A 14,152-nucleotide genomic window follows, 5' to 3' on the forward strand; every position below is an offset into this window, starting at 1 on the left:
TACGTTTTCATAGACTATTATTGAATATCAGCGTATTCTGTCTTACCGCACAGATGTTTTTCACTTGTTTAACACTTTTATACGTCAATCAAGAGAAGAAATCTTCCAGAGCAGTAAGAGAAAATAGAAAAAACAATTATACTGATAAAGATACAGTATATTGTCTGAAAAACAAGCCTTAATATCTTATGCAGTGTTGCTTCACAGGTAAATGTATCTTGTTTAAAACACTTATTTTACAGATATTTTAACCAGAAAACTATACAAAATAATAGTGCTATGTTCATTTTAATGGATGTCAAGTGCATTGAATTATGGGATGCAGTATAGTTTACTGTACATCTCATCAAATATAGAAGGTCATCCCAGGTATTTTATATGCAAACATAAAATGCACATATTATATACAGTCTACATAATATATACTGCAGAGAGTAGTACGTAAGTATACTACTTTGAACAAAGACTCTATCTATCTATCTCTCTCTCACGCAAAAATAGACGGAAGATGCGTCAGTAAACAGTGAAGCTGTGTGTGCGTGTGTGTGAGTGTGTGTCACCGGAGCAACAAGTATAGAGAGATCGGACATCCGCCGTCTCTATTGCCGTGGGGACCTGGCTTGTGCAATTAAGCCCAGCCAATTACTGGCAGCTAATGGCTCAAAGAGGAAGAGACAGAGATACATTAACACAGCTAACCAACGCTTAACCAACCCTTTATTAGACACATCCTAACAGGGAGACAATGACCCCTAAAGCACTAGCACATGTTAAGCGATGCACATTAACCCACACTGCATTAATTAACATATTTCCGAAGCCAGAAATCCACCCCCGTAATTTGAGCTACAAACAAACCATTTGCGTTCAAACCCTCTAGACATGAACAAAGACAGCCTACGGAGATTACAAAAGCACTTCAGAGAAAACACACTGTAAAGCAAACTTGCAAAAGTGCCAGTCAGGGAACAGTGTGTGTACAAAGTATAATTAACTGAGTGGAGTCATTTTGAATTAATGGACAAAACTGTCAACAAATAATGAGGATTCTTTCAAATGGGATTGTTTTCAAAAAGTTTCAGTCTTACCAATAAAACTAAATATGAGTCTACATTACATCACACTAAAGTAGGGGGTTTGGTACACCTTACACCTAAAATACGTATGACTGATTGACATACAGGAGTCTATCTTCAAATAATCTTTGTTAAGTTGTTTGTTACTTATTTATAGAGTGGGGATGACGTCAAAACCCTGAAGACTAATTTTCCCAGTCGTTCCCTTGAGCTTATCCTATGGGTTTGTATATTGGGTTTTTCAAAATAGACCTTATGTAGCCCCTCGCCTTTTTAGCAGTGTTCTTATGGATTTATGAATGACATCCGCTTGAAACATTACAATGCTCATGATACACTGTAAACCCTAACGCTAAAAGTAGAGTCAACTCACATTAAATTAGTTCAATCAAATGAACTTTTATGAGTATTTATAACTTTCTTTTTCTTTTGAGTTCACAAAACCGACACATTAAGTAATCTGCATTGTTTCATTGTTTTGAGTTTTTAATGAACTTGTTTCTTTTCATTTAGACAAACTTATATTTAACTGAAACTGGGCTGGGATTTCTATTTCCCAGTATGCTTTGCCATGACATTCAAAAGGGACAGTAAATGCTAAAATTAAGCGTTATATGATGTTAATCTTTTGTGCAAGATTAATGTTAAGCGGGAGATCTAGAAGTTTTTAATGTTTTGTTATGCTAATTTAGAAGAGTTTCTGTTAGGTGTGAGGGGGGGGGGGTCTGGGGTGATGAGTGGAGCATTAGCTTAGTTTGAGAACAGATATAAAATGTTAAATGTTTTATATTACACATTCAAGCAAGTGCTATGCTATCAAAGCATTGTGTTAACAACTGACCTATCGGTAAGCCCCGCCCCCCTTAGTTACTGTTGCTAACTCTGACAAACAAATGTAGCAGCTAACTGTCTTACAATGACAGCTGTCAGTCAGTGCGTTTACATGCACCCTCATAATATGATTATAATGGTATTTTGGCAATATTGCTTCCTCCGTGACATTATTCTGAGTTTTTCTCTTCTCCAAAACGCTAAACTCTGTCAAAACAACTCGCTGTGCAGTCTCTGCTCCTTATCTTCATCCAGATGGCACGCAGAACAAGACGGCAGTGTAGGCAAACCCGGCATTGCGATGTTCATCACGGTGCCGAATAAAATCCAGTACATCCAGAAAAATGTATTTTGAATTTGATGCGAGTAGATTAAAACAATGGTCAGTAACATGCATACCGTATGATTAACTGTGTACTATAACCATACTTATTAGCGAATAATCAGAATTCTCGTTGAGGACCAATTAAAAGGGTAACTATCAATTGTGCTGTCGGTAAGCCCTGCCCCACCCTTAGATACTGTTGCTAACTCGGAGAAACAAATGGAGGTGCTAACTGTCTTACAATGACAGCTGTCAGCGAGAAAGCCTTGTCCCAAAATGTTTTTGGACACAGAAGGACCACCTCACGTCGAGGAGCATTCAAGTGGGACTTAAATATGCCATGGAGGGATACATAAAAGATTTTAAACTGAATATGGTGGGTAAAAAGATTAATTTGGACAACATCCAGGATCACTGTTCATGTACCGCATGGTAAGGTTAACCCGTTTAATAGCCTATGGAGAGGCACTGAAATGTAGACCCTCGTTTATGTGTTTTTGACCTAACGTTACACTGTACATGGCGTGAGAACAGTAAGATATTTGGGTTTGTACGTTAGCATGGACTCACTAACTTTAATTGTGACTTTAATTGTAACTTAATGAGAGTATGACAACTAGAAAATCCTCTCAGGATACCTGGAATCAGTGTTACAGTATCCCAGGAACATCGTTTTACCATTTTTGTAGCATAAACTCCATCAAACCGATGAGAGCTTCGGATCTTCCAATGTTTCTCTATGGCGCTGAAACCTAAAGATGTCCGATTTCAGGTGCAGCTGATACTCAACTGCCATTGGCTCATCATGCGTTCGAGGGGAGGGGCTTACCAATAGGTCATTTAGCAAGGTAGCATTTATTGAATTAGCTAGTTAAAGCTAGCCAAGTTTCCACCACTAAAAATATTTGAGATTACATAATTTTTTTGTATGAAGTTGTGTATGAATTAGCTTACTCAAATATTTCACGTTAAGAGCAATTAAAATGTATGTGTACAAAATACAAATCTGCAAGTTCTGCTTACTTAAACTTTACATTTCTTAACTTAAAAAAATGTATGTAACTAATTACCTGATAACTGATAACTTATTCGGGTTTACATTGTAACTTTCGTTAACTCTACAATAAGTAATAAGCGTATTGCTCTTCGCCAGCGGTGCCATTGAACTTCAGTTTTTGATGTAGATCTGTATATTTCTAACACAATATTCTAAGCATGGCAGTGCGCTTGTTTCTCTGCCTATTTGAGTAAAATAAGGTCAGTGATAAACATAACTTGATATGTGGACATTATAAACAAACAAACCAACAAACATGACTTTTTTTTTTAAAGAAATTGAAAACCCAAGGGGAAAAAACGTCAATAAACTCCCTATGAATACCCGAAGCTCTCTATTCAGGATAACATGATCATAAATTACAAAACTATGTCCTTGAAGTGACCACTGTATGTACACTTCACTAACAGCCTTATGAAAAGGACCCTATAAAGAGACATGGATTGACCTAACAAGTAGCAGTGCCCTTGAAAGGTGCAAAAAGTGTGAATATTAACCATTTCTCTCAATGGCTTCACATGTACGGTAATTGAGTCAAACAGAAATAACTCTTATTGATTTGGTATAATCGAATCCAGTACAAATAACAACATAGTGAAATACGTCTACAGTTGCTGTGATAGAAAATGGCTAAAGATCAGAGAACGAATAAAGATGTTCCTAAACATCAACCATCTGTCGCAGAACTTGTCAAATTCGTCTAGTGTCAATACACTCAGGAGCAGCGCTCAAACTGTGTGTTCATACGGGAGAATTCAGAGCATGAGCGGCGTGAGGGAGGAGGATTCGTGTAGGGTCTTTAACAGGTTGAATAAACTCCAATACAGCATCAGGATTACAAAACAAAAATCAATCTACCTGACGCCACCTGTTCTGTCCGTGTGTGACCCACATGGGGTAAATCTAATCCTGGGCATCCATGGCATAAAGATAGCAGAGAAAGTAATCTCTCCAGCCCTCTACCAACCACAGAGAAAATAAACACACAACAACACAAGCACATACTCTCTGACTAGATGCGGATTATAAACTACTTCAAATCAAAAGCAACGCTATAACCCTCCATGTGGTGGACAGCACAGTCTCAGGCCATGTACGGTTACATTTAGTCGAGGAATAAGGAATATAAACAACGGATAACAATTCAAATTTACTGGACATTCAGGAAATAGATTGTATATATACACACATAAAGCTGCGTCTCATTTTGAAGGCTGCGTCCTCTGGAGGTCATATTTGAAGGCTTCACACGTCATCAAGGCGGTCTCATTTAGGAAAAGTAACCGTTAGATTGCACAGTAAAAAAGAAATTACAGCATTTTACACCTCACGAGTTGACTTTTCTTAAATAAGACATTTGATGACATGCGCAGCCTTCAAATGCGACCTCTGGAGGATACAGCCTTCGAAATGAGATGCAGCGATAGTAAATGAGGGAACTAAACAGGTGGATGAAGATTAACTAATCTGTACCCATGGAAACTAACAACAACTCAGACACAATAGGAACTAAGTAAACAGAACATAATCGTGACAATCACTGAGAAGACATCAATTTTGCATAAGGATATTGTTTGGCATTGTGACTACTTACATGCACTGTAAAAAAAAATTTTTAAAGGCCCCCTGAAATCAAAAATCTGAAATTGTTTAGCTTTTAGTATGACGAGCATGCTAGAAATAGAACCGACGCCTATTTTTCACGTGACACGCAAGCGTGTTGGAAGCATTTCCAGGCAAAATAGAATAGGAAAATATGTATGTCATTTTGACACAAATACATATTAATAAATTAAATTTTGATGTTTGAAAGTTTCTAGGTTTTGACATAAATGCAGATATAATTGTAATTCTTAAAATATCGATTTTCAAATATTGCACCTGTCAATACAGAACGAAATATTCTGTAACCTATTTTGCCGTCACTACTGCCGACGTTGTCTTTGCTGTATCAGTAGGCTATATATTTATGTTTAACATGAAGTATAGGCCATCCACTGTCACTTCGCAGCAGCAGCGCCGCGTCAGACACGTTTCTGGTGTGCAAAGACACAGAAAACGCCACGCAGCTGAAACGCAACAGAAACGCCACGCTCACATCATGCTTGCAGTGTGTAGCCGGCCTTAAGGTTAAGAATAAGCTGGTGTGTTCCAAAACAATGACAAAATTCGCATTTAGGAGATATAAGCATTCAAAACTTAGTCTCTCACTTCCGTTAAAATGGATCACAGATTGATTTGATGACATCACAGACTTCAGCTTCTCATCACATCTTCTGTCCACTCAAATGGTCTTCAGAATCTTAAAGGGATAGTTCACCCAAAAACGAAAATTTGATGTTTTTCTGCTTACCCCTAAGGCATCCAAGATGTAGGTGTCTTTGTTTCTTCAGTAGAACACAAATGAAGATTTTTAACTTCAACCGTTGCTGTGTGTCACTCATATAATGCTTGTCAATGGAGTCTAAATCTATTAGAGTAAAAAAACATGGACAGACAACTTCAAATTAAACCCTGCGGCTCGTGACGACACATTGATGTCTTAAGACACGAAACGATCAGTTTCTGAGAGAAACCGAATGGTATTTATGCAAATATATCACCTCATATCAGACGAACGCTTTAGCTCAACAGACTGCCATCACTTCCCGTGAGTGAGGTCAAAAATCCGGCCGGGTCATAGATATATACATAGATACCTCATTAGTGCCTGCGTGAATCATGGCGTGGATCGCTCGAATGAGGAATCTACGTATACATATCTATGACCCGGACGAAATTTTGACCTCACCTACGGGAAGTGATGTCTAGACATTCGTCTGATTTGAGGTGATATATTTGCATAAATACCGTTGGGTTTCTCTCAGAAACCGATTGTTTCGTGTCTTAAGACATCAATGTGTCGTCACGAGCCGCGGGGTTTAATTTGAAGTTGTCTGTCCATGTTTTTTTTACTCTAATAGAATTAGACTCCATTGACAAGCATTATATGAGTGACACACAGCAACGGTTGGAGTTAAAAATCTTCATTTGTGTTCTACTGAAGAAACAAAGAAACGTCTGGTTTCACGTTAGTTTATGCCGCAGCGCACACACATACACATACACACACACACATAGTCTAGACCATAGCCGTTGACTAGAGACACGAGAGCACAGAGCGGATCATATGCGTCAGCCCAGACAACAAAACATATCGGACACATTTCAATTCTGCACAGAATGCTGTACTTCAAAGTTAGAGATTAGGAGAAAACTGTGGTTTTACCACACAGAAAGGCTCTAGTCAAACTGTGATATTAACAAAACGCTATTGGCGGTTTAAAAAAAGGGGAGGGGCTTCTTACAGCTGGAGCCGTTTCAGGGGAAATTACGTCAACACATTGAATAATGCTGCGCGTTTCAAGGCACTTCAGTGGGCCTTTAAGTACAATCAACTTGGATGTTTAAGTCATTTCAACTTAAATTGCATTACACTGACCTAAACATTTATTGAATCTTGTATAACTATAATATACTACAATTTAATACTTATTGATCAAATCCTTTTTTCACAAATTATATGATCATTAAGTTATGACAACTCATCAAAATAATTTAAGCAATATTATTATTTTTTTTTAAGTTATACAAGACTCAACATTTTTAAAGTCATTTTATATATATATATATTTTCTTTTCTTTTTTGCATTAAGTTACAGAACATCAATTACAATATTCTTAATTATCATGAAAATAATGTCAAAATGACATTTTGTCAGGAGTCATGAGCCAAGGTGAATGGCAATGTGGCTTGAGAAAGTGGCGCAATATTAATGTAAGTGATTTCACTATTTGTCTCTTCCCACATATAGTGATGAAAACATAAAAAATAAAACAAATAATAATAAAAATGTATGCATGCAAATCCATGGCAGAAACTGTCATCATTCTGAGTGAGTCTGATTCACCTGATAATAGTTCATCTTATTCATGATATGCTTTCTGCACTGCTGCAGTAACTCATCCCCCTCGAGAATATACATGTTAAGTAGCAAGAAAAAGAATTCCTTGTCAAAAACAGATTGATTGACATCTTATTTTTAGCGGCTGCTAGTGACCAGCAGCACAGCGACCCAGAGTCCTCCAGCAATAAAATCATCAACAGGGCTTCAGCATGACGCCTGAAAATGCTGTCTACGTAAGCGCTCTCCTTATGCCTTCACTTTCTTTTCCTTTTTTTTGTTCTTTTCTTTGACACACTCCTAAGGCGACAGGTCATCATACCCTAGTGTAGTGGAATTCAGCCATGAGGAAAAAATAAAAATGGTAAAAGAGCAAAAGAGAGAAAAACGTTCCACCAGGGTCGCTCTTTTCTCTAAATAATGACAATCTCTCTATCTCTCTCTTCCAGATCTTCAACAGCTCTCTCAATCCCAGCCATACAATTATCCAATTAAAGCCTTCTATTGAGCGTGAGTGTGATGGGATCGAGTTATATCAGTTGTTTCCTCTTGAACGATCTGCACAGATGGTGTCGGTATGTCTATATGAACGATGAAATAAACAAATATATAATTAAACACAAGATACTGACATATTAACAAAAGTCTGTGCACTTTTTTATCTTTTCCGGGCTAATATACACGCATAGGGTTGAAATCACATGTTTTTATGTTTCAGCATCACAGGTACAACCTGTGAACCAAGTACACACACCCTCTGTCCTCAGATTTCTATTAAAGCAACAGGATTTGCAGTGATTTATGATTTTACTACAGCTGAGGTGAGGCAAAGCATTAATCAATCATAACATAGTATGCATTTTCAAACATTCTGTATGTACAGAATAATGATGGTCTACTACTGAACATTTGCTAAAACGTGGATTATACAACAGAGGATAGTATAGAGTGAAGTCACCAACTTTCAGCAGAGTCAATAGCTACAGATGTCCAAACTTCGTGTGGCCTTCAGATTAGCTCAAGAACAGTGTGTAGAGCTTCATGGAATGGGTTTCCATGGCCGAGCTGCTTATCCAAGCCTTACATCACCAAGTGCAATGCAAAGCGTGGGATGCAGTGGGGTAAAGCACGCCGCCACTGGACTCTAGAGCAGTGGAGACGTGTTCTCTGGAGTGACCAATCGCGCTTCTCTTTCTGGCAATCCGATGGATGAGTCTGGGTTTGGCGGTTGCCAGGAGAACGGTACTTGCCTGACTGCATTGTGCCAAGTGTAAAGTTTGGTGGAGGGGGGATTATGGGGTGGGTTGTTTTTCAGGGGTTGGGCTTGTACCCTTAGTACCAGTGAAAGGAACTCTTAATGCTTCAGCATACCAAGACATTTTGGACAATATCATGCTCCCAAATTTGTGGGAACAATTTGGGGATGGCCTCTTCCTGTTCCAACATAACGCTGCACCAGTGCACAAAGCATCGGCCCATAAAGACACGGATGAGCGAGTTTGGTGTGGAGGAACTTGACTGGCCTGCACAGAGTCCTGACCTCAACCCAACAGAACACCTTTGGGATGAATTAGAGTGGAGACTGCGAGCCAGGCCTTCTCGTCCAACATCAGTGCCTGACCTCACAAATGCGCTTCTAGAAGAATGGTCAAAAATTCCCACAAACACACTCCTAAACCTTGTGGAAAGCCTTCCGAGAAGAGTTGAAGCTGTTATAGCTGCAAAGGGTGGGCCAACTCCATATTAAACCCTACGGATTAAGAATGGGATGTCATTAAAGTGCATGTGCTTGTAAAGGCAGACGTCCCAAACTTAATAGTGTAAACATGTAAATAAAAAATAAAAAAAGTTTTCTATTCGAATATTTAAAAATATAATTTATTCCTGTGATGCAAATCAACCAGTCTTCAGTGTCACATGATCCTTCAGAAACCATTCTAATACGCTGATTTGCTGCTCTAGAAACATTCTTATTATTATTATCAATGTTAAAAACATTGTTGTGCTACTTAATAGTTTTGTGTAAACCGTGATATATTTTTTTCCAGGATTCTTTGATGAATAGAACGTTTTCTGTTATTTGGAACAGAATAGTTTTGTAACGCATCCTTTTTAATGCATCCTCGCTGAATAAAAGTAATATGTTCTTCTAAAAAGAAACATTTTGAAACACCAAACTTTTGAACAATACTGTATAAAAGTATAAAACTACAAAAATTACGAAAAAAGGTAAAAGATAATCAGCAATGATGGTTTAGATACAACTTCAAACCCTAAATGGTTAAAAAAATGTCTCTATCTACCACAGTGGACAGCAACATCAGAGGGTTAAAGGAGGTCTTTCTTTCTGAGCTGCGCTCTTGACCTTCACACAGGTGGACGGTGACCAGCTAGGTTTTGAGTTACACGTCACAATCGACCCGTAATTTAAAACAGCGCATCGAATCCTCAGCTCAGACGCAGTCTCCTTCACTACCCTCCAAAGAGACTAACTTCTCAGACTTCAGCGCAACGTCCTACGCGTGTTTCTACTGCAACCTCCAATTTCATCTCGCCCCTTCCTGCTCGTCAGTTCAGAGGAAAGAAAATGAAAATCAACAGAAAAACAAATCAGTGTTTTGTTCTTTCGGCAGCGAGCTGCGTGTTCGCAAGCCGCGCACTCCTGCCACGCGGAAAACAAATTCCAATTTGCAGCAGTGTGTTGTTTCTCCACAGGGCAGGACACCGATGGGGCGCCGCAGTGTGTGTGTGTGTGTGTGTGTGTGTGTGTGTGTGTGTGTGTGTGTCTTTAAGTGTGTGAGAGGCACAGACTTCTGATATTGTCACTCCAGACTCACTCATCTCTATTGACTATTTCACAGCTGCCTTTCTAGTGGAGAGAGCAGAAAGAGGAGAATCACCAGTCTTTCAAACTCATCACAAGAGAGAAAGAACGAGAAACGAGGGAAATGAAGACACACACAGAGAGGGGGGAACTTTTGGGCTACTTTTAGATTTTCCCGGCAAGCTTTGAACTTGTTTCTCGAGCATGAATTCTTAATGCTGCTAATTTGAACACGAACAAACATGTTTTTTACATGACTAATTCATAAAGGGCTTCTCTGGGTATTGTAGTGGCATTTTTTTTGTTGTTCTAGCAGAGATTCCCTCTTTCATTTGGCAGTCACAGGCATATTTTTGCTTTTGCGCTCGATTCGATTCATTATGGATTACACAAACAAATTTTGACGATGAAGGAAATGTTAGTTAACAAGGAAGGAGCTTTCCTAAGATTTCAGAAGGAAATGTCATCTCCTGAAGTTATTCACTCTATAAAACCTTTTGAAAGCATGTGAGGAAAAAATATATAGGAGTGACGGGGCTACTTGACACATGAGAAAGACTTACACTACTATTTTACTTTATTTTACTTAACCCTCTGGTGCTCTTCGGTCATTTCTGACCGGAACATTTTCTGTTTTGAAATGTTAAAAATCACAGCTTCATCTGAATGATATGAAACTTGGTGACTTTTCTAGCATTAGATATGTAAACACACAAAAAAAATTGGGGTCATGATTCGAGCATGCTAATTGGTCGTAAAAAAAAAAGTAGCGTTCATTGTCTTCGGTCATAAATGACCGACCATAGGAAATGAATGGGAAATCGGCAAAAACACAAAAATTCACTGAATATTTGTGTGTACAATCTACAAATCGGCCACAATGCTGAAAAAAAGTACACAGCAGTAAAGGGGTGACACTTTAAAACATCAAGAGTGTGATATTGACACACCCACTCACACACACACGCACACTTATACACACACACACACACACACACCTATGAAAAACTGAACCTATGAACCACATTTGGAATTTTTTTAAATCACAGCTTCATCAGAATAATATGAAACTTGGTGACTTTTCTAGCATTAGGTATGTAAATAAACAAAAAATTGAGGGCATGATTCGGGCATGCTAAGTGGTTGTAAAAAAAATACTCCACTTGTGCTCTTCGGTCAAAAATGACACCATAGGAAATGAATGGGAAATCTGCAAAAACACAAAGAAAAAAATCTATATTTCTAACAAACAAAAAAAACTAAAACTTTATAATAAATAGTCTTTGAGATTTTTTAAATCTATATTCAAATCCATTAAAAAAAAAAAAAAACATGAAATGTGTTCAAAACAGAACTAGGGAATTCACCATAGAGACTGATTCACACAAAAAAAATCCGGAAAAGCACGTGAACAGGCTTAATGTCGAGGAGAAAAAAAAAAGGGGGCTGGTAAAAAGTCACTGTGGCAGGTGGTCAAAAAAGTTAATTTCAGGCCCTGCCCCTGACATAGTTGTAAAGCGCTTTGGGTGTACAGTAGTACATATGACAGCGCTATATAAATGCCTCATTCATTCATTCATGAATGGGAGAAAGTGCAATCCCCTATAATGCGAATAAGCCCCGCCTTCTAAATGAAAGAGCCAATCATTGATTAGTAAAGTCACCGTGTCACTGCAGTTGCCGTTAGAAGCTCCGGTTGCTATAGAAAAAGGCAGTGTTCTGAGATGCGTTTTATTTTTTGATCAGCTGTTTGTGTAATGAGTGCTTCCACACCGAACGCAAACACAGAAAAGGCTTCAACCAATCACATACAAGGAAACAAATGTCACAAAATGTCCAGTTGATGTCACTAGCTATTCAATCAACATTAACCTTTACCAGGTATCGCATTTCTCACGAGATTACAGCTGTAGTTGTAGTTACAGCTGTACAGATGCAGCTGTTTGCCCACTGTAGGCAACAGACAACGATAACATAACCTTTTGAGTTAAAACTTGTTGATTTGTGTCGACTATGGAAAGTGAATGTGTTTCCATCAGTATGTCTGTGGCACTTAAATGTTTACATTGTGACTCAACTGGAAACATAGCTGCTCTGGATCGATTGGTTTCTGATGTGTGTGTTTGTCTTGTCAGATGTGGTGCTGCTGTCCCTCGAGGAGCTCCTCAAAGTGTCCCACGGACATTTGAAAGTAAGTGCGGAACCGACCATGATAACGTTTTAGCTCCTGTACAAGATTAGCATACTCCCTTTCAGACTGCTCTTTAAGACAGGGTGCACCCAAAACCTTCTGTTCAGTCTTTTAAATAAAATGAAAAGCTTGTCTTCACTGGATGAGGAAGTGTCCATGTTTTCTCAGCTGTCGCCGCGAATGTTTTGGAATGTTGGAGCTCTGAAACGTCACAGACGTCGCAAATTCGTGTCCCGGCTGATGTGAATGGTTTTGAAGCGAACTATTCGCACACAAAATATTCGCTTTTCTGCTTCGCTTTTTCATAAAGTGTGGTGAGATTTCATTGGTGATTTCAAATATGAAATTTAATCGTAAGCTTGGCGAATAACATTTTTGGAGAATTTTATGTTTCCCCATTCAAAGAGATGGGAGCTGCATTTGCATGCCCAAGAGGAATTTCAAAGATGGCCGCCAAGTGAAATGACTTGTCTTAAAGGGACTTTAATTTAGGCTTAAAACCAGGGTTAGGTGCATCTACATCATTTCCCTCTGTTTTTACAGGGTAACGTATGGGTAGGGTTAGGTTTAGGGGTATGGATATGGATCTGGTTTGGACTAAATTGTCAGACAGGAATGTTATGTTGACCGAGGAACACATCTAACTAGGCAAAATCAGGGTGTGCTCCCTCGTATGGGCATCAGAGCTCAATGTGCGCTGACCACTGGCCACAGCTCTGACAAACCTATTCTAACAAAAAGGGCAAAAAAGTTTGCTGATTTCTCACTGCAGGACAGCACAATGATAGTGACGTCTGCCTTCAAAACAGAGACAGACCTGAGACACAAACCAGCGCAGAGACCAACATGATCAAAGACACACGTGACTGTTCCTGTGTTGTTCAGAGCTGAACGTCTCCACTGCGCTGACAGACAGTGAACGAGAGAACGCACTCGAAAGAGAAAGAGATAAAAAGAGAGGAGAAGTGAAGATGTAATCAAAGAAAAGTAGATTAAACCTGACAGGTCAACACATAACCAGGGGAAAAGCAGCATTTGAGAAGAAAAACGAACTGAAGGAGAAAAGACAGTTTCCCTGAATCTGCTAACAGCGAAAAGAAAATCCACTCGCAAGTCATTTTATTCCGGTAATAAAATGAGCAAAATAAAATGAAAGCAGGACTTTCATGAAATCAAGAGGCGCAGAAATCTCACAACAGAGAGAGTGAATGCGAGTGTGTGAGTGTTTGAGAATGGACGAGAACTCACTGGTGCTGTTGGTAAGGCGAAAGACGACAGAGCTGTCGGGAATATCACACACGTTCCGGACGGACACCTGGCAGGTGTAATTCGCAAAGTCCTGTGGACGGAGGTTTTTCAGTTTCAGCACCTTTGTCTCACCCTGCAAACACACACAAACATTCACATGGTAATCTGAAACATGTAATGTAATGTGAAGTAAGGTAATGTGAAACATCCTGTATATCAAACTAAATGTCTTCTGTTAGACTGAGCATGCATTTAAACATAAAGAAACACACAAAGTTTGGTCATCCTCTAGAACGAGTGCCATTTGTGCTTTTATAATTTTCTTTACTACAGAATTTTACTGTTGAAATTCATATTTCAAATTAGTGAGTTACACAACACAAGTGTAAACAATGAAATACTGATAAAGGTGCGAATACAAACTGGCTGACTTGAATTTAAGACTTTGATGATGTAATTTCTTTAAATATAATGTCAGAAAGATCAAACCATTACATTTACATTACATAAAGCATCACATTTTATTTTAATTTCAAGAAATGCTAAATGTTTAAATTCTATATTACCAATTGAAATATATTGGGGATGAACTGGAACAGGTAAATTGGCTGATATTCCCAAAAAACTTCTGCAAAAAGTATTTTTCATTGTGCTCT

General features: G+C 38.6%; 1 protein-coding gene across 1 annotated transcript in view; it reads right to left on the bottom strand.

The window, feature by feature from the left end:
- Nucleotides 1–14,152, bottom strand: part of mdga1 (MAM domain containing glycosylphosphatidylinositol anchor 1) — a gene marked incomplete at both ends in the record, with an annotated part of 286,007 nt that overhangs the window by 114,952 nt on the left and 156,903 nt on the right. The window contains one exon of the mRNA XM_079843317.1: nucleotides 13,497–13,629. Coding sequence (XP_079699443.1) covers nucleotides 13,497–13,629 — 133 coding nt within the window. The remainder of the gene's footprint in view (nucleotides 1–13,496; nucleotides 13,630–14,152) is intronic.

The sequence above is a fragment of the Gobio gobio genome, assembly GCF_949357685.1.
Source record: "Gobio gobio genome assembly, chromosome: 18".
NCBI classification, from domain to species: domain Eukaryota; kingdom Metazoa; phylum Chordata; class Actinopteri; order Cypriniformes; family Gobionidae; genus Gobio; species Gobio gobio.